The following is a 25,564-nucleotide window of genomic DNA, read 5'->3' on the forward strand; positions in this document are numbered from 1 at the left end:
CTGTCCAATCTTGTGTTTGTGATCAACACCATTTCAAACAGTGTTTGAATCCAGAAAACAGATACGCTCTTCAAGAAGCCCCAAATATCACCAAAGTAATAGTAAGAAAAGTTATGTGAACTAATAAATCCTAAATCTCATTATTCCACTACCCTGAGAAAGCGAGCAAACTGCCAGTGATAATGGCTATGCACATTTACTTGTTCCTTCATAACATGAAGATATAAAAATTCAGACTAGCTGAACTAGATTAGAAACTTCATCTAACTTCATGACATTTAGAAAGTCTAGTGTTCTTGATTAGACTCTCAGACTGGACCATCAGTCTCTGGGACTGTGAAATACGGTATTTATAGTAATGCGGATCCCTATTGCTGTGGTGACAAAAAGCATTTTAAGTGACTCACCACAAGTCAACGGAAAAGAAAAGAAACAAAACTAATCCAAAACAATGCCCAGGACTTTTTTTTGTTTGGTTGTTTTTTTACAGCCCAGTGCTATTTGCAGCAGGAATGATTGGTGCCCAACTCGGGTAAGTGTAGAGATTGAATATTGGCACTATCCATGTCATAATTGCAAGCATAACTACAGCAACTCCGATGATGTTAATGCCCAAGCCAGCTTTCACCTAAAGGAGAGGGAAAAGAAAGCAGAAACACTGAAGAAATTATTTTAAATGTTAAAAATCCCCTTAAGGAGTTCTGCTTAAAACTTACCATGTCCATAACAGTTAAATGACCGTATGAAAATACAATGGCATTGGCTGGGTTTGCTACGGGAAGGAGGAATGCAAAGGAAGTACACAAAGTAGCAGGTATCAAAATGAAAAGTGGGTTCACATGAATGGCTTCAGCCTGTCGTAAAATAAAAGAGAGAGAACAGCTGTCAAGGGACACGTTTGCCAAATGAAACACAGAAATACAAACTTATTATATTAACACAAGTAAACTGTGGACAGAACTGCCAGTTTAAATAATGAGAAATAACCTCTTTCGATAACTCATTTTTAAGATTATATCTGGGAATGCTTCAGAGGAGAAAAAGGTGATTTTTTTACAGAACAGCTACTGAACTTGAAATTCATGCCTGATGTTTTCTAGCTGTAGTTCATTCCATAAAATAAGACTATTGCAAAGCGTGCACGCACTGCACAAGCACAGAAAGCAAGAACACCGCAAAGAGATATGATGAAGTTGAATTTGTATATAATACATAGGAGGGATTCAATAAGACCAGGACTAAGGTTTCTCTGTAGGAGGGGGAAAGGGCATTAGTGTGTGTCTAGGCTGGCTGAGAGGAAGATCTACTGACTAGAAGATGATCAGTAAGTTTTTAAGAAGAAGAAAGAACTGGGTGTTTTTATAAAGATGATGAGAAGAAAGGACACAATTGAGTTAAGGAGGGAAGAAATGAGGGGTTTCATGTATAAAGCACATCTATTAGCCCTCTCTTCTCTTTGGTAACAAATTGAAAGTTACAGTGTTAGCCATGTTCACTGAAGAAGTGGTCCTGAGGAAACACTGAGAGACCTTTACTTTGATTTGACTATTTGCAAAAAAATGGTAACAGTGTTGATTTTTGGGTGTTGAGGTTTTACCCAATTTTACTGAATTTTCAGTATCTTTTGTAAGAAAGCCTCAAAACAACCAAGTACCTAATGCACAACACTGCACAGAAAAAAAAGAAAAGAAAAACCAAAGCATGATGCATTTTATGCAAACTTAAAAAACCTGCATCTTTGAGTGTCTGTATTATTACTTGGATGACAGAGCAGATTCTGATTAAGAACAGCCTGTGCCATACTCACCAAAGGAGCTAGTATGGGTAAAAATATTGTAATGGTAGCTGGGTTGCTGGCCACCTCTGTTACTGAAGTGACAATAAGGCATGATATCAGGATAACGAGCCACAAAGGTAATGATCCTAGAGGTGTCAATTTACTCGCTACCCATTCTGAAAGTTTTGAAACCTGTATAACGAATACAAGAACACAATTATGTTTTGCAAATCACTGAAAAGAAGTTATAATAAATGGTATAGAATGGAAATTTATTAATCTCATAATTGTGAACTACATTTTCTATTCCTATCATGGTTTTTTAAGCAATTTTTCCTAGTGAAGTGGTGTCCTATAGAAACCAACGCAAACTACATTCCCAATATTTCTATTTGCACCTCTGAGACATTCAGAGGAGCTGAAAACTGTGATCTATGTATATCAGGCTTCATAACCAGAGTTCTGGCCCAAACATTAATATACCGGAGTAGCCATCAGAGCTCCTCAGTGATCCAGGACATTAACCCTAATGCTTTGGAAACTGTCTGTCTGCTCAACAACTACCACCATCAGGTTTAAACTAAATAAAAAATAGTAGTCATCATTGTGCACACTCTCTGAAGACAAAGTAAACTTTTTTTTGTAAACTTGCTTTCTGAACATCCTGGATAGGTGTCACATTTATTGTGTTCAATATTCCTACAAAATCAAAGAATCATGGAATCACAGAATGATCTAGGCTGGAAGGGACCCCAAGGATCACAGAGTTCCAACCTCCCCGCCCCAGGCAGGGCCACCAACCTCTGGGCATGATCTAGACAATGTTGCCCAGGACCCCATCCAACCTGGTCTTGAACACCTCCAGGGATGGGGCATCCATCACCTCGCTGGGCAGCCTGTTCCAGTGCCTCACCACTCCCTCTAGAAAGAACTTCCCCCTAATATCCAATATAAACCAGCCCTCCTTTAGCTTCAATCCATTCCCTCTTGTCCTGCCACTGTCTACCCTTTTAAAAAGTTGATTCCCCTCCTGTTTATGTGTTCCCTTCATAGTCTGTTAAAACAAAAGAATAACTGAATTCACTACATGTTTGAATTGTTCCTGTTGTGGGTCATGCTAATTGTTCAGTATCTTCTATAAATTGCCTTACCTCACAGCCGTCTGCCAGTGCAAACCCACCACCAACAAGAATAGCTATTTCCCAGGGCATGCATGACTGAAATTCCTTCCAAGTAATCAGTGGAGTGTAACCAAAAGCAGCTAGGGGAAAAAAAAAGAAGGAAAAAACCCAACATTTAAAAATGTATTGAAACACAGTTTTAAATTATGTGTCTGAGGAAGTACTTGGGAAATATTCAAAGGCAAAAATTCGTCATTGTAACACAAAGAAAGTCTGACTTGAACAACTTGCACTTCCCAGGACAGATTCTTATCTAGTGAAAACTGCCATAGCCTGTAGACAGTAGAGCTATAGTGGTTTCCAACAGATGAGCATTGGTCCCTCTCCCCTCCTTCCCTATGTGGAAGATAGCTATGGGATATCAATGAGTTTAATTTCCTCAATAAAACTGCACTATTCAGATTGCTGAATGAATGCTGTTTCACTTAGACCCATCTACCTTCTGCTCTTGCATTCTCTGTAAACCCCTGGATCTCATTGATTTCAGCATCAGGATTGAATGCATGAAGAGGACAAGCTGGAAGTATACTTTAATCAGGGTAAATTCCATTTTAGAGCAGAAAAATTAAATGAGAATGGACTCATTTACCGTGTCAAATTTTATGGAGTACCTTAAATAAACCCATTCCTGCCCCTTGCAGTCCCATTCAAAGCCCATTGCAGTCAATGGAAAGGTGGCTTCCATTGGCGGCGGTGGGATGCAGGTACCAGATGTCCTGCACAGCATTAGCTCCTGGGGCTCACATTGCTTAATTGGTGGCACTGACTTCCAGGACAGGGACGTTTTGTATCCCAGTAAGATATTGCCCTGTTTTAAGATTGTAACTTCAGTAAACATTTCTCTAACAAGTGCAGTAAGTTTTATTTATAGTTGCTTCTTAGATACCTTTTCTGTAGTAAAATCTACATCAAAATATACTCAACTGTTTTCTCCATTTGAAGTCCTGGACAATGTTTTTGCCGGAATAATAAAGAACAGGAGTCCTATCACTAAGGCAGTTGTTGAATCCGTAGCATAGCCTTTGTACCTAAGGAGAAGTGAACAAGGAAAAAAAAAATCCATATAAATATAAAGGGAGGAGGATCAGGGGAAAGGAGTGAGGAGGAGGAGGATGGAGAGGCAGAAAGGAGCTCTTATGGACTGACCACAACCCCTCTTTCTCCAGCCCCTGTACCACCTGGTAGAGTGGAAAGAAGAAGAATCAGGAATGAAGGACTGAAATTGAACCTACAGAGAAAGGGGAAGGTGGAAAGTGTTTTAGATTTGGTCTTTGTTTCTTGCCATCCAGCTCTATTATTAATTGACCTTTAAATTAAATCAGTATTCCCCAAATCAAGTCTGCTTTGCTCATGATGGTGACTGGTGAGGGATCTCCGTATCTTTATTGTAACCCACAAGTTTTTGACCTTATTTTCTCCCCTGTCCGGTTAGTGGGGGGACAGGGGGGATGTGAGAGTGGGGGGATGCTGCCAGGCATCTGGCAGCCAGCCAAGGTCAGCTCACCACAGCTATAGAAATATTAGATGGAAAACCTCTGAATTAATAAATCTGCATCTTGAGTAAGCATAGGTTATTTTGTCACACAGGGGAGGGGAAATGTTTGGGAATAGCTGATGTTTAAACAACTAATTTTCACAGTTCAATGATAAATTTAATAACTTTATTATGATCTGAAATAGATTCAATCCAACAGGCCTTAAGAGCACTGTGCACACCCACAAAGGATGACTCTTTTATAGCTATGAGAAGGCAGCAAAGATTTATTATCATCCTCCTATGTCTGTTATTACTAGGGTCACAAACATGAGGGCCATGTTTATTTTGGTCATCCAGTGCATGAGAACTGCTTGCAGTAGTGCTTCCTAAACTGATGTCCTTCTAACTTGTAGCCCTAAGATCAGGTAAAGTGCAAAGCTGAGCTCTAGGGCCATTTTAACACAAACATGTGACTCTGCTACATACTGTCAGTGGTGACATATCCCAGCCTGTCTTACTTCAGTCAGGAATATTCAAAGAAATAAGAATTTTGTCAAAGAAAGTAAAAACCCAGCACTGGGTGTCGAGCAGAAAATCTCTTCCTCTAGGATGCTATCCTGCGCTGTCTTAAGACTTGCTAGGAGTTTTGAAGGAAGACAAGATTTAGATACAGAAACAATTCATGCTGCCACTTTCTTATAGGCAGTTGCTTCTTCACAGAATGATTGAGGTTGAAAAGGACCTCTGGAGGTTACCTGGCCCAACCCCCCCTGCTCAAGCAGGGTCACCCAGAGCCAGTTGGATCATGTCCTTATGACTTTTGTACATCTTAAGGAGTGATACACTGAAACTCTGGACAACTTGTGCTAGTGCTTGGTCACCCTCCCAGGTAAAAGACATTTCCTGACGTTCAGGAGAAACCCCCTAGGTTTCACTTTTGGCCCATTGCCTCTTATACTGTCACTGGGCATCACTGAAAAGAACCTGGCCTCATCCTCTCTGCATCCTCCCAGGTATTTTTAAACATTGACAAAATGCCTCTGTAGCCTTCCCTTCTCTGGGCTAAACAATCCCACCTCTATCATCCCCTTCTCATAGGGGAGATCCTCCAGCCTCTTAATCATCTTTGTGGCCCTTTGTTGGACTCTCTCCTGTAGAGGCATGTCTTGTGGTAGAGACCCCAGAACTGGATGCAGACTCGAGGCATGGCCTCAGCAGTGATACACAGAGAGGCAGTATCTGTCCAGGATAACATCTGATGCCTTTGCAGCAAAAGCATGTTGCTGGTTCATCATCTTGGTATCTATCAGGACTCCCAGGTCCTTTTTCACCAAGCTGCATTCCAGCTCGGTGGCCCCTAGTGTGTACTGGTGCCTGGGGTTGTTCCTCCCCAAGTACAGCACTTTGCATCTCCTCTTGCTGAGCTAGGGAGGTGCAACGTTTTTCTCCTAAAACCTTAGTATTCCTGATGCAAAACATTATTCTCAGAAAACCTGCTTGGGGGACACACACCAGCCTACAGTTAGTCAGACTACTATGAAGACACAGATGGCACCATTCCAAACATAAGCTTTTCAGTAATTATCAAATTTTAAGATAAACATTTTTCAAAGCCCATTTATCCAGGCTGTAATACAGTTGCATATACAGCATGTACCTGCTTATAATGCTGCAAATCTGATTGATTGTACTATATGGAAACAAAAAAGGCATTGATCAAGGAGGTTTCACAATCACTTCGAGATCATCATAGGCAAAAGGGCTGTGTTCAAGAGTACACAGTGGTCTTGTATTGTCTGCAGAGAAAGGAATAAATCATGCAGAAAAAAGAATACACTCAGGCAGTAATCTGAGGAAGCGCGAGGGAAGCCCACCGTGCATACATCAGCTGTCGTCAGTTGCAGCCCAGCATTGAGCTTTCTATGACTTATGAGGATCATAAAGTCCTGGCCAAAGGCCAACTTGAAACTACTCTAATTTAAGCTAATACCCTACAGCCTGGAATCAGGCCAGGACATGGAAGGAAACTGGTGTAGCAGAAATGATGTGTGATCCTGTGCTGTCAACAGATGGGGAAGAAACAGGCGTTTTTACCCTGTGCTGCTCTCTGTAGTGTTATACAACATTTATTAAAACATCCTGCTGTCTGCCTTCAGAGGGAGGTAACAAGGACTCAGGGCAGGACAGTAAAGGATTAGTCTTTTTGTAAGAAAAATGATGTGGTAAAGGCAATGTATTTTTGAAAGGCATCTGACAACACTGCTAAAAAATGAGCTCTACTCAATACTGATGCAGCATAAATGTGGATTAAAATTGTCTGACATTTCAAGAAGTAGCCCTTAATAAGTTGGGAGGTATCATTAAATATCAATGTTTCTGTTGTGATTTAAAACAAAAATAATCACTGTTTGTATTTTAAAGGGGCATTCAGTAAGTTGCACACAAGGGGTTGAAAACATGAACATGGGTGGTGAGAATGATGAGAATTTATTTTTTAAGCAAAACTTTGATTATTCCATTTAGTTTGTCAAAACAAAGCTGATAATGTGATATAATTAAACAGATATTTATATCTTTAAAGCACCTATCGCAGAAGAGGTTTTAATCTGTCAGTGAAAGACAAAAACAGATGGCTGAAAGCTATATTCAGACAGAAAACTAGGTGTGAGTGTATCTTATTTAGTTTTGCAACAGAGGTGATTATCCACTAAAACAGACTATCAAGGACAAAGGTAAATTCCAAAAATCTGAGGAACCTGTGCTTTACTACCTTGAAATCAAGCCTGGTTGCTTTCTGGGAATTCATGGTCTAATAAAACAAATCTGTACTGGGCTTAACACACAGAACAATGTGAAACAGCAGAATTACAGAATATCCTGACTTGGAAGGGTCATCCAAGGATCAAGTCCAACTCCTGGCTCCACACAGGGCCAGCCACGTCAGAGCTCTTCTGATCTTATGCTAGAATAAATGAACTGGCAGTCCTATCTAGCTTAAGACCCTGGGAATGATGTGATTCCCACCTAATAGGACCTACTCATTGATTCAGAAGGGTCTCAAGGTTACTTATAGCTCTGATGTTGTGGCTTTTCATAAGGACAAAGCTCATCTGTGCACGTGACAGTATTTCCTTGACTCTGGCTTGAGACTGTGGGATAATATCCTTCAGAAAGTAAGTAGTATCATATCTCTGAGAAGAAATGAGGTTTCTAAGGGCAGAGAATGCTTCCTTACAGTTGTTTCCTGTAACATAAACCTCAGGCAGTCATGCACATGCCTATTGATACACGTAAATACAAAACACTGAACAATTTTGCATGTGGGGGAATTAGGGTACAAGCAATGAGAGGTGCAAGCCACAGCTCATGCACTACTAGAAGCCTCTTGGACGTCAAGGTGGTGAGTGCAATGTAACCATTGATAGAACCACTGTTCCTGGGGTTTGAGTTATTTTTCCTCTTTCCTTTTCTTGTTCAAAGAAGATGGATTATTACTGCTACCAGCTGTACCTGTGTTGGCTCTTTGCCCCACCCCTGTATCTCATCTGAGAAGTTCTCTTTGTTCAGAAAAGTAAAAACCTAATTGCCTGATTTTATGCCTGTGAATGCAATTGATTGATAAATGAAAGCTATCTAGAAATAGGTATGACTTGAATAGTAATAAATGCTTTCTTTCCTCTTAAACTTATTTTTTACAGAGTAGCACTGGCTTTGTTTCTCTTCAGGTTACCTCACCCAAATTATAACATGATTCAGCCTAATGTGACATGACACATGCTTTCACTCCCTTCCAAGGAAAACATTGGAGGGTATCCACAAAGTAACATCGCGTGCAGAACCTTTAACCACACTTACTATGAGAACATTCCGCTTTTCCTTGTCAGTGAACAAAATCCACAGACAACAGTAACCAGAAGACTTCAAATAGGACCATGTGGATCTCTGAACTGAAATCACTCATTTGAGCCATAATTCCTATATTTAAAAGGTTGTTTACAATGCCTGTTTTTCTATATCAGATGTATCTCTTTAAATGGTGCTTGATGAGCACTGAATGTTATTATGAAGCAGAAAGAAAAGCAAAGGCAGTCTGATTACTTAGCTAGCTGATTGCTTGATTAGTTCAACACTCCAAAACCCCTTCAAGAGTGCAGTGTTTCATATGAGACAATGATCATCATCTCTTCTGCTGTTATAAGGGAAAATACATGCTTTTGCATTTTTTTAATAATCAAAAAATAAAGAATTTAAAAGAAATTAAATACACTTCTAAATGATATTTTTACACAAAATTATTTTTCTTTGCTCTTTAAATGTTCAAAGGGGTACAATTATGTGGTAACACCCTTACCACACTTTCTGGCAGAGCACTGGAGTGGATGTATAAGTGTATGGGTAGTGGGAATATATTTAAAGACAGGAGGTGTGATGGAACATATTTATATACCATCTATCAAAGACACACAGGAAAACAGAATGGAAAATTACCATACAAGTCCAGCACTGTCCTTTGACCCACCTAGTAATAAATGTTAAATCAAGAAGGATTTAAAGAGCACAAAGTCCTGCTCCTCCCAAACCTGCAACTACTTCCCAGTACTCCAGAGCAAAACTCAGACCTTTATCACAGAACAACAGAGCTGAAATTACTGTAATTACAGCAAAAGAACAGGAAATGTCACAGTATTGTAAGTTCTTGCAAGAACAACCTATTTCTTGGAGAAAAAAAGCCTAGGTGATCCTGGGGAAGGGGCTGTGTAACCAAGCCATAGCAGAAGGTAAAAGAATGCAATAGTTCCTGAATTGTTCCTAGTGTTTTGGTGGTTAGTTGAACTGTGATGTTGAAAGAGTTATGTATGATAGTAATTATATTGTTAATTAGAGCTGTCAAAGTAGAGGTTGTTGACCTGTATGCAGACAAGTGTGGCTGTCACTAAGGACAATAGAACAAAAAGTTCTAACCAAAGATTTATTCTTGGAATTACAGATTTGATGAGGAAGTCAGATACATCAATCATTATGCATACCCCCACACTGGATCAAGTCTAAAAACTAGGCATAATCCCTCTTAGGGGACACTTTATGTTATCCTGTAATGGGTTTAGCACATTTCAGCTATTGCACACACACATCTATGAAACTGCTGGTGTTTACCCATCCTGTATATGCTACAAAGATTTTCAACAACTTCACCCTGGAATATTTCTGAACTATTGAAAACATTTTTTAATTTTTATTTTTAAATTGAGAGGAAAAGAAGGTATGTAGTTAAGATACCAATACTTTCTTGTTGGCACATCAAAAAGATTACTTACTTTGGGAAAAGTGAAGACCATCCTGGGATGAAGCCAGGTTCTCTGGTGAACCACAGCAGGGTCATTAGAATGAACAGGACAAGTGTAACAATTTCTGGGTAGCTATAGCAGAAACAGAAGAGATTATACATTTTAGTGAATTCATAATTGGATTTACTGACACTTGTTTGCAGATTTATAGTTTGACATACCTCATTGGTCCAAGCTTCTTGTACTCCACCCGAATCACCTGTGCTGAGGCCTCTTCTCTAGCTGTTTTTGTCTTGCCACATTTGAACATGTTTTTAAAACTGGAATGAAAATCAGCAATATTGAATGATGAATTAACAGTGCATACAGCATAATCCAAAGCACAACTACAGTCTAGTCTGAGAATGGGTTGAGAGCAGCCTTGATGAGAAGGACTTGGGAGGGCTGGTGGATGTTAAAGCTCAACATGAGCTGGAAATGTGCACTTGCATCTCAGAAAGTCACTTGTATCCTGGGCTACATCAAAAGAAGCATGACCAACAGGTCAAGGGATGTGATTCTGTCCCTCTACTCCACTCTCATGAGACCCCACCTGGAGTGCTGCATCCATCTCTGGGACTCTCAACATAAAATGGACACTGAGCTACTAGAGGAGGACCAGAAAGATGATCTGAGCACCTCTCCTATGAAGACAGGCTGAGAGACTTGAGGTTATTTAGCACTGAGAAGAGAAGGCTCTGAGGAGACCTTATTGAAGTCTTCCAGTACCTAAAGGGGTCCCATAGAAAAGCTGGAGAAAGACTGTTTACAACGGAAAATAGTGATAGGAGAAGGGTTAATGGTTGTAAACTAAAAGATGGTAGATGTAGATTCTACATTTGGAAGAAATTCTTCCCTATGAGAGTGACAAGGCACTGGAACAGGTTTCTCAGAGAAGCTGTGGCTGTCCCCCTCCTTTGCAGTGTTCAAGGCCAGGTTGGATGAGGCTTTGGACAACCTGAGCTAGTGAAGGTTTCTCTGCCCATGCAAGGGGGTTGAAACTAGATGATCTTTGAGATCCCTTCCAAGCCCAAGCATTCTGTGATTCTATGATTCTACAAAAAAAAACCCAAGACAAACAAACAAAACCCCCTCCAAACTTTCCAGTTAGCAACTGCACATTATATAAGCAAAATTTTAACTTTACAATGCAGTATCTCCCATAGTCACCAAACTGAGCATATTGGAATTAATTGACAAAGCCCAGTGGGAGATGGACAAAGGCAGCAACAAAATGTGTCCTGTTATTGACTAGCTTATTTGCCCAGGAAGGATGAAACTTTAATCATAGGAACTAATTGAAGCAATCAAATACATAACCTGGATACTTAATGAAAGCCATCTATGACTTTGCTTTAGGGTTTTTTTCGTAATGAAAAAGTTTGTATTGTGTGAGTAGCCTGCATACAGATCAGCAGGCTATTTGCCCTGATCTACATATAAAGTGATAAGTGTGGGATGATTCTAAGCTTCTTTAAGAGTAGACAGTCTCACACTTCATCTCTTGCATCAGAAGTAGACACATAACTGTGGAAGGCAGGTGTCCCCATTGTTATCTCTGCATATGTTAGTGAACTCATGGAGAGCAAGTGTTTGAAGAATCAGACTCAAAGAAGTATTTTCCACTACAAAACCTTAAAAGCACAAGCTTTGAGGCAGAAAAAAACCTCACCATACCATTACATAGATATTTTGGAAAAGTGGAAGGTTTTTGCCTTACACTTACAAATACAGTTACCTAACACAGATATTGCTCAAGATGCCTGACTCCAATTAAGGGCAACATTCTGACTATAAATCTTCCAGTCTTAGACCAACATGTGTAAAATTTCAGTGTTCTTCTGTCCTGAACGCATGCGCTGTTTAATGATGATGCCTGTATATTCTAAAGGAAGGGGAATCATCAGTTCTGGACTTTTCACATTTGGATGAGTAGTCAAGGATCCTTATTTTAGGAAATTCTTGTCCCATCCACACACTCAACCATACTAATCACGGATATGAAATCACATTGCTGCATTATCTTCCTATTAAGCCTGTTAAACGTAGATGCAATATTTGCTCTTGAATAAAGTATTTTTATGTCTTCAATCTTTAGTTTTATTGATGTACTTACTCAAACCCAAGGAAAAGCCACTGGAGCCAGACCCAGGAAAGCACCAGAATAATAACTGTGATGGGGATGGAAAGGATAAACCAGGATCCAAAATTGATGCACTGGCAAGTTGGGTAACGTCTGCATGAAAGAAAAAAAAAAACAACCAATTGAGCTTTGCAAAGGCTTGAAGACTTGTGAGAAGTGTCAGTAATCCCTGCTACAAGAGAATGCTTCTGGACAGCAGCTGACTTAAACGTGAGGTGGCCTCTGGTGTCCTCTTGCCTCACCCTCCCATCCTGTTCCTGATTATCATGATCACTGTAGAAACTACCTTTGCCAGTTATTTGAGCACTGGATCAACAAAAGATCTGGGGAGATATCTGACAATGAACTACAATGTGTCTAATCCAGGTTCAGGAGGCAAGGAAGGGCCACTCATAGTGACATGGACCATTAGGACTATGAAGAAACAGAACCTGAAGAGAAGCAGTTCTTTGAGAGGAGACTTTACCACAAGAAAATATATTCCAATGAACAAACTCCAATGAACTTAGAAGACAATAGTGGAGACAACATTGAGTATTGTTCAATGTTCCATAAGGGATTTGAACTGATTAAAACCAGCTTATTATTATTATTACTAATTCGTAGGAAAGGCAGGAATGTTAATTTGTTAGGTAGATTCTCTTTCCTGTCACCTTGTCTCTTTCAGACTATCTTAACCTAGTGTTTAAAGATGTGGGCCAGTCAACCACAGCTCTCCTTGCTATGGGTATTTAAGAAACTGAGAAATGGGCTTTAGTTTTCTGAAAGAAATTATTTACTGTTGAATGAGAAACTACTGAGAGAGCTTTTAATGCTAAAAGTAAGACAGCTCTAGTCTTCTTGAACAGCCTTCCTCCTTGACAAAAAAATAACATGGAAGGAAAATAAGTGACTATTTCCAATTATTAGTCAGTCTTTTGTGTTTCAGGACTTGCTAGAAGAAAAGGAATTCTGATGGCTGCATAGGTCTTTGAGACAGTGAATGTGCAATATAAATGCTTTATCAAGAAACATGTAGATTTTAAGATTAAATTATATTTATTGGGATGCTCACATATACTGCAATTAAAGTGCCAGCAGTTACTGAACCCAAAAGCCCTACCCACTTTTTTGAGTTTATGCTATAAATTGTAACTGTACATAGTGGTGAGACAGCGAAACTGGAACAAGAAAAGGCACATAATGAATTATGTGGCTATTTAGCTTTTATTACTTGATTAGCCACATCAGTTTTTGAACGTACGAATTCCAAGACTGGAAAAAGCTGACATCAGCATAGCAATGACTTAGCATTTCATCACTTGTTGAAGTGTTTATAATATTTTCTGAATTATTTGTGATAATTCCTTACTGAGCAACAAAACAAGCTCTTGAAAACTTTATACTAAGGAGTCAACTCTTTTATAAAATATTAGTTTATTTTGTCCAGTTTTCATAGTAAGTTTGTGTGGGATGAATGTCTATGTAAGTATTTCTAGTAATCCAGTAATTTCTAGAAATTCTATTTAGGTATTCTTCCTCTCCAGAGAAAATATGTCTCAGGTAGACTGGATGATCGATTCAAATGATTAAGAAAATTATCTACTATAAAGTGTTGGTTGCATTATCTGATATTGTTCAAATATCTACTACAAATCTTGCCTGAGGCAAGGATGGACAGGACACACCAAACTATTTATTTTCTAGACCTATTTCCTTTGGAAAAAGAAAAAGTGTGGTTTGTTTTAATCATCCTCATTTTGCAGTGATGCAGTGCCAATAACAATAAACTCTTTTCAGACAAACGCTACGAATGCCAACAAGTTTGGTTCATAGAACAAATCCAGATAATATTATTCCTTTTATGACTTTTATAAAATTGCTTAAGTTGAAAATAGTGTATTGTTGGCAAAGCTTGATTCTTCATGTTGGAAGGTCAAAGTCAATAACCAGAGAAGGATTCAGGAAATTGAGTTACCTATCAGTGAGCCTGACTGGAGAGCCAAAGGTTTCGCCGTAAGATTTACTCTTCCCCAAGCACAGAACTCAGTTTTCTACCCGACACAGTATTGTCTGGTAACCCTTCCTCCCTCTGGGAAACTCAGGAATATGCTATATGTATAGGTCTTTTGCTGTTTTATTCTACTTCAGATGCTTAGGATACATGAAGGTGTACTGCAAGTGAGTCCAAATCACGCTAACAGGTCAATTCCCACTTCGGAGAGGGCATAAAAACAAACGGGGCCTCTAAGGAGAAGGGGAGTAAGACAGTTAAAGATAAAAATATTTGCACAGTTAGGTGGTAGATTCATCTTAAATTAAGGATTAGGCTCAGTGGTTGTGTAAAGATTAAACAAAATCCTGGGGGTTATAAAACCGGATTACATGTGCAGTACTCCGTGTTCCTAGCAGAGGGCGAAGACTCAAGGAGAGAGCAACAATCTGATTATGCATTCTTGAAGAGATTGTTAACAGCTAAGGCAAACTGAAAAACCAGCTGCAAGCCAGTTTTCTTCAAGTTTTCTACAACTTCAAGGAAATTAATAAGAACAGTTGTTACCTCTAGTAATCATTCTCTGATTCTTCTAGTCTTCTGAATGCGAAGCCTGCTTGAACCAGAAATGCTTAGATGTCTGAAAGTTTAAGTCTGAAGGACTTAGAATTCCATAGTTTGCCTTGTGCAGTTCTTTAGCCCCAATAATAGACACTCATAACGTCTCCATTGCTGATATTCTCCAGACTGTACTACTTCAGTTCTCTTCAGCAGCGCGCTGAAGTCAAATTTCATCCATTTGGGAACAGAGTTTGGAAGAAAGTCTATCAATAATTGGTCTGTCACCATTTTGCCACATGCTATGCAGAATAGTGGGAAGATGGTATTAAAAGGATTGTGCTTTATTTTGTTCTATTGTAAAATGAGAGCAGGAATGCTTCTGGCAATGAGTATTTTGCTGAAGAAAAAACATTCAGAAAAAACTATTGGGTTTTTTTCAAAAGCTTTGGCATGAAATATGCCAATTTTCTTTTCAAAGTAGTTCTGCTTAGAAAACAAATTAAAAAGCCATTTTTAACAACCATTGCTCTGAATGTAAAGTTTCAGACTGGTTTGAAAGTATTTACTTTGTCTTTGATTAAAGGACCTAGGTTCCTTATGTCAACAATGCACTAAGCATGGTGTTGTGAAAGTCTCATGATTCTTTTTGCTAAGCAGACCCAAACGTAGCTCCTGATGTACGTAGAAATGAATAGCAGTCCTGTAAGGCCAGATAGTGTCTGCCATATTCATGCTAAGTAGTGTTTCCCTCTCCAGATAGGCTTCAAGTTGCACCAGGTTTAGATTGGATATTAGGAAAAATTTCTTCACTGAAAGGGTTGCAAATCACTGGAACAGGCTGCCCAGGGAAGTGATTGAGTCACCATCCACCATCCCTGGAGGTATTTAAAAGATGTGTAGCTGTGACACTTAGGGAGGTGGTTTAGTGGTGGACTTGGGAATGCTAGGTTAATGGTTGCACTTGATGACGTTAAAAGTCTTTTCCATCCAAAATGATTTTATGATTCTATTTTTCCACACAGCTGTTCAAAGAGTGAAATACTACTAAATGATATAATGGTCATCTTGTTCTGGATCATTGCTTACGGCCTTTCCCAGTGTAAGGCAAATATATTGGTGCAATATAATTTTATCTCTTTAACAAAAACAAACAAACAAACAGACAACGGAAATAATAGAATCAAACAACATCAGATCAAAGGGTAAAGTTTCTAATGCATTTTAGGCGAGCTGTGTGAGAGTTCAAAAAAGAACAGGTTAAAATCTGGATTAAGAAGAATGCAAATGATTTAATACAGTCTCTTACGTATTGAAGTGCTCAGCAAAAATCAGATTAGTCGATGTTCCTGTGATTGTAGTCAGCCCTCCAATGGTAGCAGAATAAGCAACACACAAGCACATCACTTTGAAAATCCCACTGTGTTTTTCCTCTCTGCTTTTTGTCCCTGTTTCATCAGGTGGTACATTCTGCTTAGAAAGAATATACACCAATTAATATATAAGAAGGGCTCATCATCAAGCCCAAAACTAGGAATCAAGGATGTCCCAGAAAAGCCAGACAATTTACTGGCAATACAGCAGTACGCTGCAGGTTTGGTTTGCAGTTACAGTGGTACTGCCACAGTTCATGCCAAGGAAAAAGAGGCAGAGTCAAAAGTCCTGAAATCCTTTTCCTGAGCTGTCTCACTCTTTACACAATAACTTCCTTTATATATACTGATATATATATACACACTTGATATATAGAGCTCATACTCCAGTAAGATTGGTTTAACTTGTGGAAAAAGCCAGTACTAGCTGTGCCATGTTAGGTATTACATAGAAGCAAGGTTTAGGTTAGAGCCAAGTTACACACATTAGCTGCATAATAAAAAGACACGTTAAGTACCTGTTGCTTTTCTTTTTCATTTTCCTTTTCAATTGTGCACACAGTACTACCCACGTCATTGTCATATCTGGAAAAACAAAGGTATGCATTGTAGTCAACAGATACTCTATTTAGATGAATTCTTAGAACAGAATTTAGTAAATGAATAACTATTACCCATGAACTTCTTTTTCTTTTTCTTTCCAGTCACCGCTTTCACATTCTCCTATGTTTTCTGTAAGACATATATGCAAAGACAAGTAAGTATTTAAGGGAGCAAAACTGGAAAAGCTTCATCACCATGTCCCATTACATACAATCACTTCAAATCGTCCCATGAATTTACAGGTGCCCATCTTAAAAACAGCTGACTTCTGCCCTACTCCTTTTTCCCAGAGTCTGAATCTTCTAATGAAGAAAAATCTTTCCAATTTATAGTTCAACTACATGTGTAACCAGTTTAGATTAATTTTTTTCTTCCAACATTACCCTAGAGCTTAGAGCTCTTTTCTCTTGCTAACTTTTAACCCCCAGTGAAATTACAGCCTGTAGTCATATTTCTTTTCAGTCCTTTTACTAGGCTCAACAGCACAGCCTCTTCTCCCCTCCTCTCATGAAACAGCCATATCCTGCACTTGTTCTGTTTTAATTAATCTTTATGAACATGACAGACCTCACACATGGTAATCCACAAGAAGTCCCACAATGAAGCACTCAATGATGCTAGTACTTCCCTAGCCACATATCTTTATGTTAATGTGGTGCTTGCTCCACTGAAGGGTGAGGATGGGCAAAGACAAAAACTGCACTGCTTGCCTACCGTCCAGCTCTAGTGCAGGGTTGATGGAGCCGTTAGAATAAGACACCTCCAGCGCCTCAGCTTCTCCTTCAGCTCTGATGATCTGCTGAGCTACAGCCTCTACAATTGGCATCACCATGGCAGCAGCAGAGGTGTTGCTGAGCCACATTGACAAGAAAGCACAGCTAACCATGAAACCCAGCGTAAGCCTGGAACGGAAGAGAAGAGTCTGTGGCTGCTTCAGCAACACCTCCTATCACCACTCTATTTAATACAAATGGAAAGCTTTTTCAACAGAAATCTTGACCGTAGAAAACACTGAAAATTTAAAGCATGTAATTGACCTCTGAGGAATTTTATTAATTAAAATTCTCTTATCAAAAAGACACTGAAATTATTGTAGTTTAAGGGATTATAAACTGAAATAGAAGCAATACTGCTTATTTGCAGAATGATTCTGCATTTGTATAATCTCTAAAGAAAGTTCAAATGAAAGTTCACAACTTCCAATGAGAGTTAAAATGGCTATTCTGCTAATGATATTAATATCATATAATACAAACTAGTTCAAACTAGACTGGACTTCTCAATTAGGATTTAAGTCCTCTAGAGACGAGTCCAGGAAGAAATATTTACAATTCAATAAGTGGTACTTAGTTCTTAATCAGAGCCCCAAGACAGATGTAGGGGTTATTTGTGCTTCAATAAATACCATATTTGATAGTAAATAGGAAAGTGAAGGTCTTTGTCTGTCTTAGTCTGTCTTTGGCACAGCTTTTGCTAAGTTTACTACAAACAGGAATTGCATCTGTGCAATCCCTTATTTGCATCAGTGACTGGAGCCGCTCTAATCTTAAACTAAAAAAAATAATCAACTATTCTATGTCATATGTGATGAATTTGGACAGTAAACTTAGTATACAGGCCATATTTTCATGTTTAAGACATCTCTTGGAGTTTTAAATGAGAGTAGCCCTCCTGACTCCTGGGGAGTTGGGACTTCCTGTCCCAATGTCTTGGCAGTGTCATTAAACATCTGCCGTGCATCACCTCAGGAACAGAAAAATTGAGTGTAGGGAACTGTGATGTAGCATTGTGAGAAGTCACCTGTGAAATTTGTAAAGCTCTTTGCCTAGACTTGATCAAAAGTTTCACAAAAACTGTCAGGATCACTTAGCACACAAAGAAGATTTTAGACAAAAATAATGTAAGCAGTATTTTGTAACATAAAAATGCCATACAAAGTGCATCTTGTAGCCTTTCATTTCAGCTAATAGCAACAATATTTCACACTTGATTTTGTCTCAATATGGGCCCCTTGCATTGTCTCTGGACTTCTAATTGCATAATAATGACTTAATCTGCAGACCTGCAAGTAGTGGACATGGTTCAACACCAACTGTCATTGATAGTGTAAAACCCCATTAAATTTACGCAGTTTTTGATTGCCTCCTCAGATGAAAGTTGGGGACCAACCCCCTCACAGTAAAGAATTTCTTCCTAATACGTGATATAAATCTACTCTCTTTCACCTTAAGGCCATTACCAATTGTTCTTTCACAACGTGCCCTTGTAAACTGTTCCTTCCTAGCTTTACTATAGGCCTCCTTCATATACTGGAAGGCTGCAATAACGTCTTGCTGGAGCCTAAGTATCTCAGCCTGTCTTTGTGGCACATCTCTGGACTGGCTTCAACAGGTCCATGTCTTGAACTGGGAACCTCAGAGCTGGTTGCAGTACTCCAGGGGATTTCACAAGAGCGGAGAAGAGGGTGAGAGTCACCTCCTTTCACCTGTTATTCATGCTTCTTTTGATGCAGTCCATGATGTTCTCATAGGCCCACCTTTCAAATCTGTCAAGGTCCCTCTGAATAGCATCCCTTCCCTCCATCATGTTGACTTCAACACACAGCTCAGTAGTTTTTGACAAATGGAGTGTGCACTCAATCCTACTCTCTGTGTCGCTGATAAAGATGTTGAACAGTGCCAGTCCCAATACCAACCATCACTGCTCTCCACTTGGACATCTACCTTTAACCATAACTCTTTGAGTGTGACCATCCAGCCAATTCCTTATCCACTGAGTGGATAAATCCATCAATCAAATCCATGTCTTCCCAATTGAGATACAAGAATGTAATTTGGGAAAGTGACAAATGCTTGCACAAGTCCAGGTAGATGACATCTGTCACTCTTCCCTTATGCTGTAACCCCTTTGTAGAAGGCCACTAAATTTGTTAGGAATGATTTGCCCTTAGTGAAACCATGTTGGCTGTCACTGATCATCTCCTTATTTTCCATGTGCCTGAGCATAATTTCCAGGAGGAATTGCTTCATGATCTTGCTGGACACATATGTAAACTTGTAGTTCTCCAAGTCTTTATTCTTTTCCTTTTTAAAAATTGGGATCATTCTAGTCAGTGGGAACTTCACCGGACTTCCAGAACTTCTCAAATACGCCTGACTCTTTATTGGGATGCATCACTCCAGAGCTTGGAGGAGGGGATCCTTGTATACTAACCAACTTCCTTGGATCCCTCTATCTTCAAGGGCCATGGAACTCTACCAAACAGGTCCCTGAAAAAGCCAAAGCCTGCTCTCCTGAGGTCCAGGGTAGTTAGCTTGCTGTGTACCCTCCTTACTTTCCTAAGGATCTTGAACTCAGTATTTCATGGTCACTGCAGCCAAGGCTGCCCTTGAGCTTCACAGTTCCCACATGCCCCTCCTTCATGAGAACAAGGTTCAGCATACACATCACCTTGTTAGTTCCTCTATCACTTGGAGAAGGAAGTTATCACCAATGCACTCCAGGAACGTCCTGGACTGCTTGTGCCCACTTGCGTTGTGTCTAACAGATACTGGGGTGGTTGAAGTCCCTCGTGAGGAACAGGGCTTGTGAGCATGAGACTTCTTCTGTCTGTCTAGATGGCCTCATCCACTTGGTCTTCCTGGTCAGGTGGCCTGTAACAGACTTCCACTATAGTGTCACCAGTCCCTACCATCCCTTTAATACTGACCCATAAACTGTGAATGTTCATGTAGTGGAGAAATAAAATTTTACTACAACTTGCAAGAGTATTTAAAGCTAAAGCAAATTAAGACATTCACAAACATGTTCCTAAACTCTTAATCATAATTTTCCAGCATTTTACAGACTGATGGTCAGGGGACAATTTAGTCTGGTATATGTACTCTAAAAACTTACTCTAAAATTGATTAAAAAATAATAAAGTATATCCTAACCTGTTCAGCACAAGTTTTTCTTTATTATTCTCCATGTGGTGGTGTTAAAAATATTCTGAATGGAATCTGGGATCGTAACTTGGTCAACTATAAAGTCACTCTTTGGTATATAATGCACAATCAATGTTTTATTACTTGTTCTAGTCCTTGCAGGCTCCTTATATGTGAACCCCTCCCTGTTAGCCTGCAGACCAGACCACATAGCTCAAATGATGGGAGGCCTTTAGGGACTCATAGACTCATTTAGGTTGGAAAAGACTGTTAAGATCATCAAGTCCAACTATTAACCTAGCACTGCCAAGTCTACCACTAAATCATGTCTCTAAGTGCCACATCTGCACATCTTTTAAATACCTTCAGGAATGGTGAATCAACTACTTCCCTGGGCAGTCTGTTGAAGTGATTGACAACCCTTTCAGTGAAGAATTTTTTCCTAATATCCTGACACAACTTGAGGCTATTTCTTCTCCTTGTCTGTTAATTAGGAGGAAAGACCAACACCCAACTGGCTACAACCTAATTTCAGCTGTACAGAGTGATAAGATCTCTTCTGAGCTTCTGTTTCTCTGGGCTAAACATACCCAGTTACTTCAGCTCCTCCTCATAAGATTTGTACTTCACATAGACCCTTCACCAGCTTCATTGCTCTTCTTTGGACATGCTTCAGCACCTCAATGTCTTTCTTGTACTGAGGGACCCAAAACTAAACACAGTACTAACAGGGTAGCCTCACAAGTGCCGAGTCCTGCTGGCCACGCTGTTTCTGATATAAGCCTGAATTTCCTCAAGACAGCAGGATCCAAAATCCATAAGGTTCTTGCTATTCTACTTCCAATACTGCATGTCCTCTAGTGCAGATACCTCCTACAATGGTATGTCTTCCTTTGGCTGCACGAGGCTCCAATGTTCACAGGCTGGCTAGGGACTCCTGCTAGTGAAGGAGGGCTATGCAAAGAGAACAGCATCATCGCTTTGCAGTGGGCAGCAGATGATGAGAGGTGGGAGATTCTTCTCCTTCACAGATCATCTTATCATCATTTTATCAACCTTTTGTCATGATCAGGGAACATGATAGAGCTGAGATAGTTATGGAATACTAAGTATCCTCAGGAGCTGTCTGTGGGTTCCTGTGTCCCCAGCAGTGTTCATCTTAGCACAGCACATGTCCAGTTTTGTTCTTCCTTTCAAAATTTCAGCCAAAAGTGGAGGATTTAGAATTGATCCAAAAAAAGAGAGAAGTTGAAATAACCAAAACCACATAGCTCATGGATATAGCTAAAGGTAATGGGAAGTAGTTGAGCAAGAAGGAGCATTTTGTCAAAAAAAGAAAGCTACCAGCTATCAAAAAATGCAGGGAAAATCAAAATACATATGATATAAGTCAGGACAGATGAATCACTGAGGAATAAAAATAATTCAGAATTCCGGGAGGTGTTTTTTGATAGATGACTTAGGAGGCATCTCATCTTTTAGACCTGGAGTTTCTATTTTCTTTTCACTTCCTGTCACTGTCTGCTTCCTGACAAGGAGTCATAAGCATCATGTATTCTCAGAAGTCAGACTCACTCTATAGGTCTTATCTGCAGCCTTGCCAGTGTGCTGGCAAATGAACCTGTGGCCTGAAAGCTTTTCTGCAAGCTTGTAGAACAAGCAAAGAAAAGAGTTTTCACTTCATAAGATATATGTTGGTAGTGAGTAAGTAGAGAGTGTGTGATTTCATTTCCCTTATCACCTTATCCACCTGGGGAAGTTCCTATTCCTTTGTTATTGTCTTCATAGGTAGACAAAGAGAAAACCACAAATAAAGAAATTGCATTTGATGTGTTTTCCCTTCCCTAACACATCTTTAGTTTTATCACTTTTGTTCCTCACTATGTATTTGAACTCTTCTTATATCTTTGGTAAGCATCCAGAATTTTGCAAACCGCATTAACTGAAATACCAATTAATAATAAGCACAGCAATTTTCAGTTGTAGGCATCTGATACATAATGGATTAACCACCATTAGGAAACAGGACCCCTGTATTATTCTTAAATTAATCACATTTTTTGTTCAGAAGGATCCTTATTAAGAACAGAATCACTGCAGGAAACTTTCAATTAGGTTTTCAGCAAAATAATAAAGTGTCACCTACAAATCAATCATATCATTTCAAATATCTACTTTGTCTTGCTAGAAAAGAAAGGCTGGATTTCTACTACAGAAAAAGCTGCAGGCAATTGTATCTGGAATACAGTGTTCCACAAGTATTATTGCCCTTCAAGACACTTTAGCACATACCATGCAGGGTTGACACCCACCAGCATCACCATTCTTAAAGCCACTCTTTTATGGAAATTCCACTTTTCTATTGACGTTGCCAAACAAATTACACCAATTAGCAACAGATGAAAATCTTTAAAATAAGCAGATGCTACCTGAAATAAAAACAAAAATATTTTATTAACTGAACAGTAACTTTCTAAGAGTATTTTGGTATTTCTAATAGTATCAGTAAGGGTACATATTGAAGTAAATAATGAGAAATATTTCTGGCTTAAGTTTAAACCTGTTTATTTTATTGAAACTGTTGATTTCATTTTACCAAGTATGTAAGAGTAACTGCACTAAAGTGCACAGGGTTAAAACAAAATGAAAAATAAGATTTATGATGCAAGCAACCTAAAATCATTGATCACATCTCATATACTAACCACCAATGAATTGCTGCTTTTGTTAATTTAGTCATCTATGCAGCAGATAAAAGAACAACTTAAACACAGAGTATGATCATCTGTGGTGTCCTCTCTTTGACACGGACATGAACGTTTTCAGTGTGTCATCATGGTTCTGTACAATTAGGGATATTTTGTATCAGTCTAGTATTTTCCCAGTGACTGGTATCTAAGCACTGAATCACAATCTTGAAAAAGTATATAAAGAAGGATGAAAAAGTCCTGAGGACAAAGCATGTAAGCAAGTCCTGACGTAGACCTACTGTGATTGGCACTCAACAAATCCATGGGTTAGGTTATTAGGTTTCAACATTACGTGTCTCTTAGGAGTTTTTATCTTTGAAATCCATAATATGACAGAGAGGAAGAAAAGGGTTACCTCCTTGGACTCCATTATACCAAACAATGGGAACATAAAGGCAGGGAGCAAAGCTGAAACAGCCAGTGGCAAAGCTTCTGTGAGCCAAAAGATGGCAACTACAAATAACGTGTACGCACATTCTGCTTCCTGGAATACAAAAGGAACCAACAAAAATATGAGTGGATCATTCAGGAAAATAATCAAAATTGCAAAATCTCCAGCTATGTCAGTAGAGAGATTCCCCCCTGATGGATCAAGTAGGAGTCAGGGGACCTGAGTGTGGGGTACTTATTGTCTGCTATTTATAATCCTGCTAAGATATGAAACATAACCTGTGAAATAGCTGTTTGATTGTTTGTTTGTTTTCCAAGGGATAATAAAATTGCTTAAATTCTACCACTTACGAAAGGTGGAAAAAAAAGGTACCTTTTCTTTCATGCACAATTAATCATATAGGTCATTTTGGAGCATACTCAGACCATGAATTAACATAAATCACAAACATTCTGCAGCTGCAAGCAAACCTTTAAACCTCTAGGAGTACTCACAGTCAATAACAGGTGAAATTTTGTCTCTCTTGTAATCAATGAATTTTTGTCATCAGCATCAATAAGCCGAGGATATAATATAATATAATATAATATAATATAATATAATATAATATAATATAATATAATATAATATAATATAATATAATATAATATAATATAATATAATATAAAAGCCATTGTGCAGGACTGACAAGAATCACAGTTCTCTTTAAGGCTTTTAATTTTAGTGAGTGTCTTTATTTAAACTCCCAGTAAACAGTTTTTTGTCAAATTCATTGTGTTTTCTGATAGCAAATTACTTGAATCAAAAGGAGAGTTTACTTGAGTGCTGCCCATAAAATGCAGTCACAGCCAAATATAATGAGATCAAGTGAATCCAGTTTTTCCCAGAATCCTAGAAACGCCTTTTGTGTAGTTTTGATTTATGTTTACGCTCTTGAAGAAAATGGTTTAGATCTTCAATGCCACCAGTTAGGGTGTGAAATTACACAACAGCAGCAGAGATGGTCTGTGTGTCTCTGGAAACCTCTGACCAGAAAACAGCAATGTCAAATCAGTCAGTTCTAGCTAGTGTGTATTTTTATGGGAAGCTCGTGTTATGTATAATAATTCAGTAGTGTCATTTCATTTATTGCCTAGCAAATATCCATCTTCCTTAAGTCCTACCATATTAAAAATTTCTCAAGAATTTCCTCTCAGAGAGGGAAGTGAAATAATGAATCTGTGATGTGAGACAGCATGAAGCATGCTGCTCTGTCACCACTATCTATCTGTGATGCAAGGACTTCTGAACTGGACTTTCATGTATTGTTACATGTTATGAATATAATGTATGTGTGATAGTCACAGCTGAATTCCATTTCATTCTGCTGACATCAGAACAGAATCACTAATAAAATTCATCAGCTTGAAGTTGTCACAAGAGGTACTGAATGCCAGAAGAATTTATTTCAAGTAAACTATAGCTATGGTGTCCTGCCACAAACTTTGCTCTATTTAGGAACCAGAGGGAATTTCTCAGTCTTTGATTCAAGTCATTTGCTATCAGAAAACACAATGAATTTGACAAAATTTATCATCAAATAAAAAGCTAATTGCAGCTGTTTTCCTGACAATTCATCTCCACTGTCAATCATACAGAGCTGTTTAAAAGTGCCCAAAATGTAATAGTAAGGACAGGATTTTCAGGGTAGTCTAGATGATATTAAATGGGAACAACATTTCCTGAACAAGAAACTAAAAATATAATTCAGAACTTCATGCAAACAGCACAGAATCTTACATTAAAGCTGGGGTTTTCTCTACATTTCTACACAAATAATCTATTAAAAAAACCAAAAAGAGAAAAAGAAAAGAAACTCCACACCATAATATCATTCAAGTGTCCTTGCAACCCAAACCATTCTATGGTTCAATGATTATGAAAAAAATCTGGGAATCTCAGCTTTAAAATACGGGTGCAGAATAATTACCTCTCAAAGAAGGTCACTTACTTTGGTTTTGATGATAAGTGGAAGTGGAAGTAAAAGCAGTGGGGTGAGAACAATGAGCAGAAACCTTCGGTAAACCAGAAGGTAGCTTAGAATCTTCAT

General features: G+C 38.8%; 1 protein-coding gene across 2 annotated transcripts; it reads right to left on the minus strand.

The window, feature by feature from the left end:
- Positions 1-484: 484 nt before the first annotated feature.
- SLC13A1 (solute carrier family 13 member 1) lies at positions 485-25,564 on the minus strand (the record flags this gene model as incomplete). 2 transcript variants are annotated; one of them, XM_084266932.1, is made up of 15 exons in its annotated part: positions 485-628; positions 717-854; positions 1,808-1,969; positions 2,929-3,038; positions 3,883-3,986; positions 9,751-9,852; positions 9,942-10,040; positions 11,876-11,995; positions 15,742-15,902; positions 16,324-16,390; positions 16,480-16,537; positions 17,123-17,310; positions 22,627-22,763; positions 23,440-23,568; positions 25,466-25,564. In XM_084266932.1, the coding sequence occupies 15 exons, from the start codon at positions 25,562-25,564 to the stop codon at positions 485-487; spliced, it is 1,818 nt and encodes a 605-aa protein (XP_084123058.1). The 2 variants fall into 2 exon arrangements, with proteins under 2 accessions (XP_084123058.1, XP_084123059.1); XM_084266933.1 differs by having other exon boundaries at positions 15,742-15,905.

Source organism: Gallinula chloropus, assembly GCF_964237585.1.
Source record: "Gallinula chloropus genome assembly, chromosome: 1".
NCBI classification, from domain to species: domain Eukaryota; kingdom Metazoa; phylum Chordata; class Aves; order Gruiformes; family Rallidae; genus Gallinula; species Gallinula chloropus.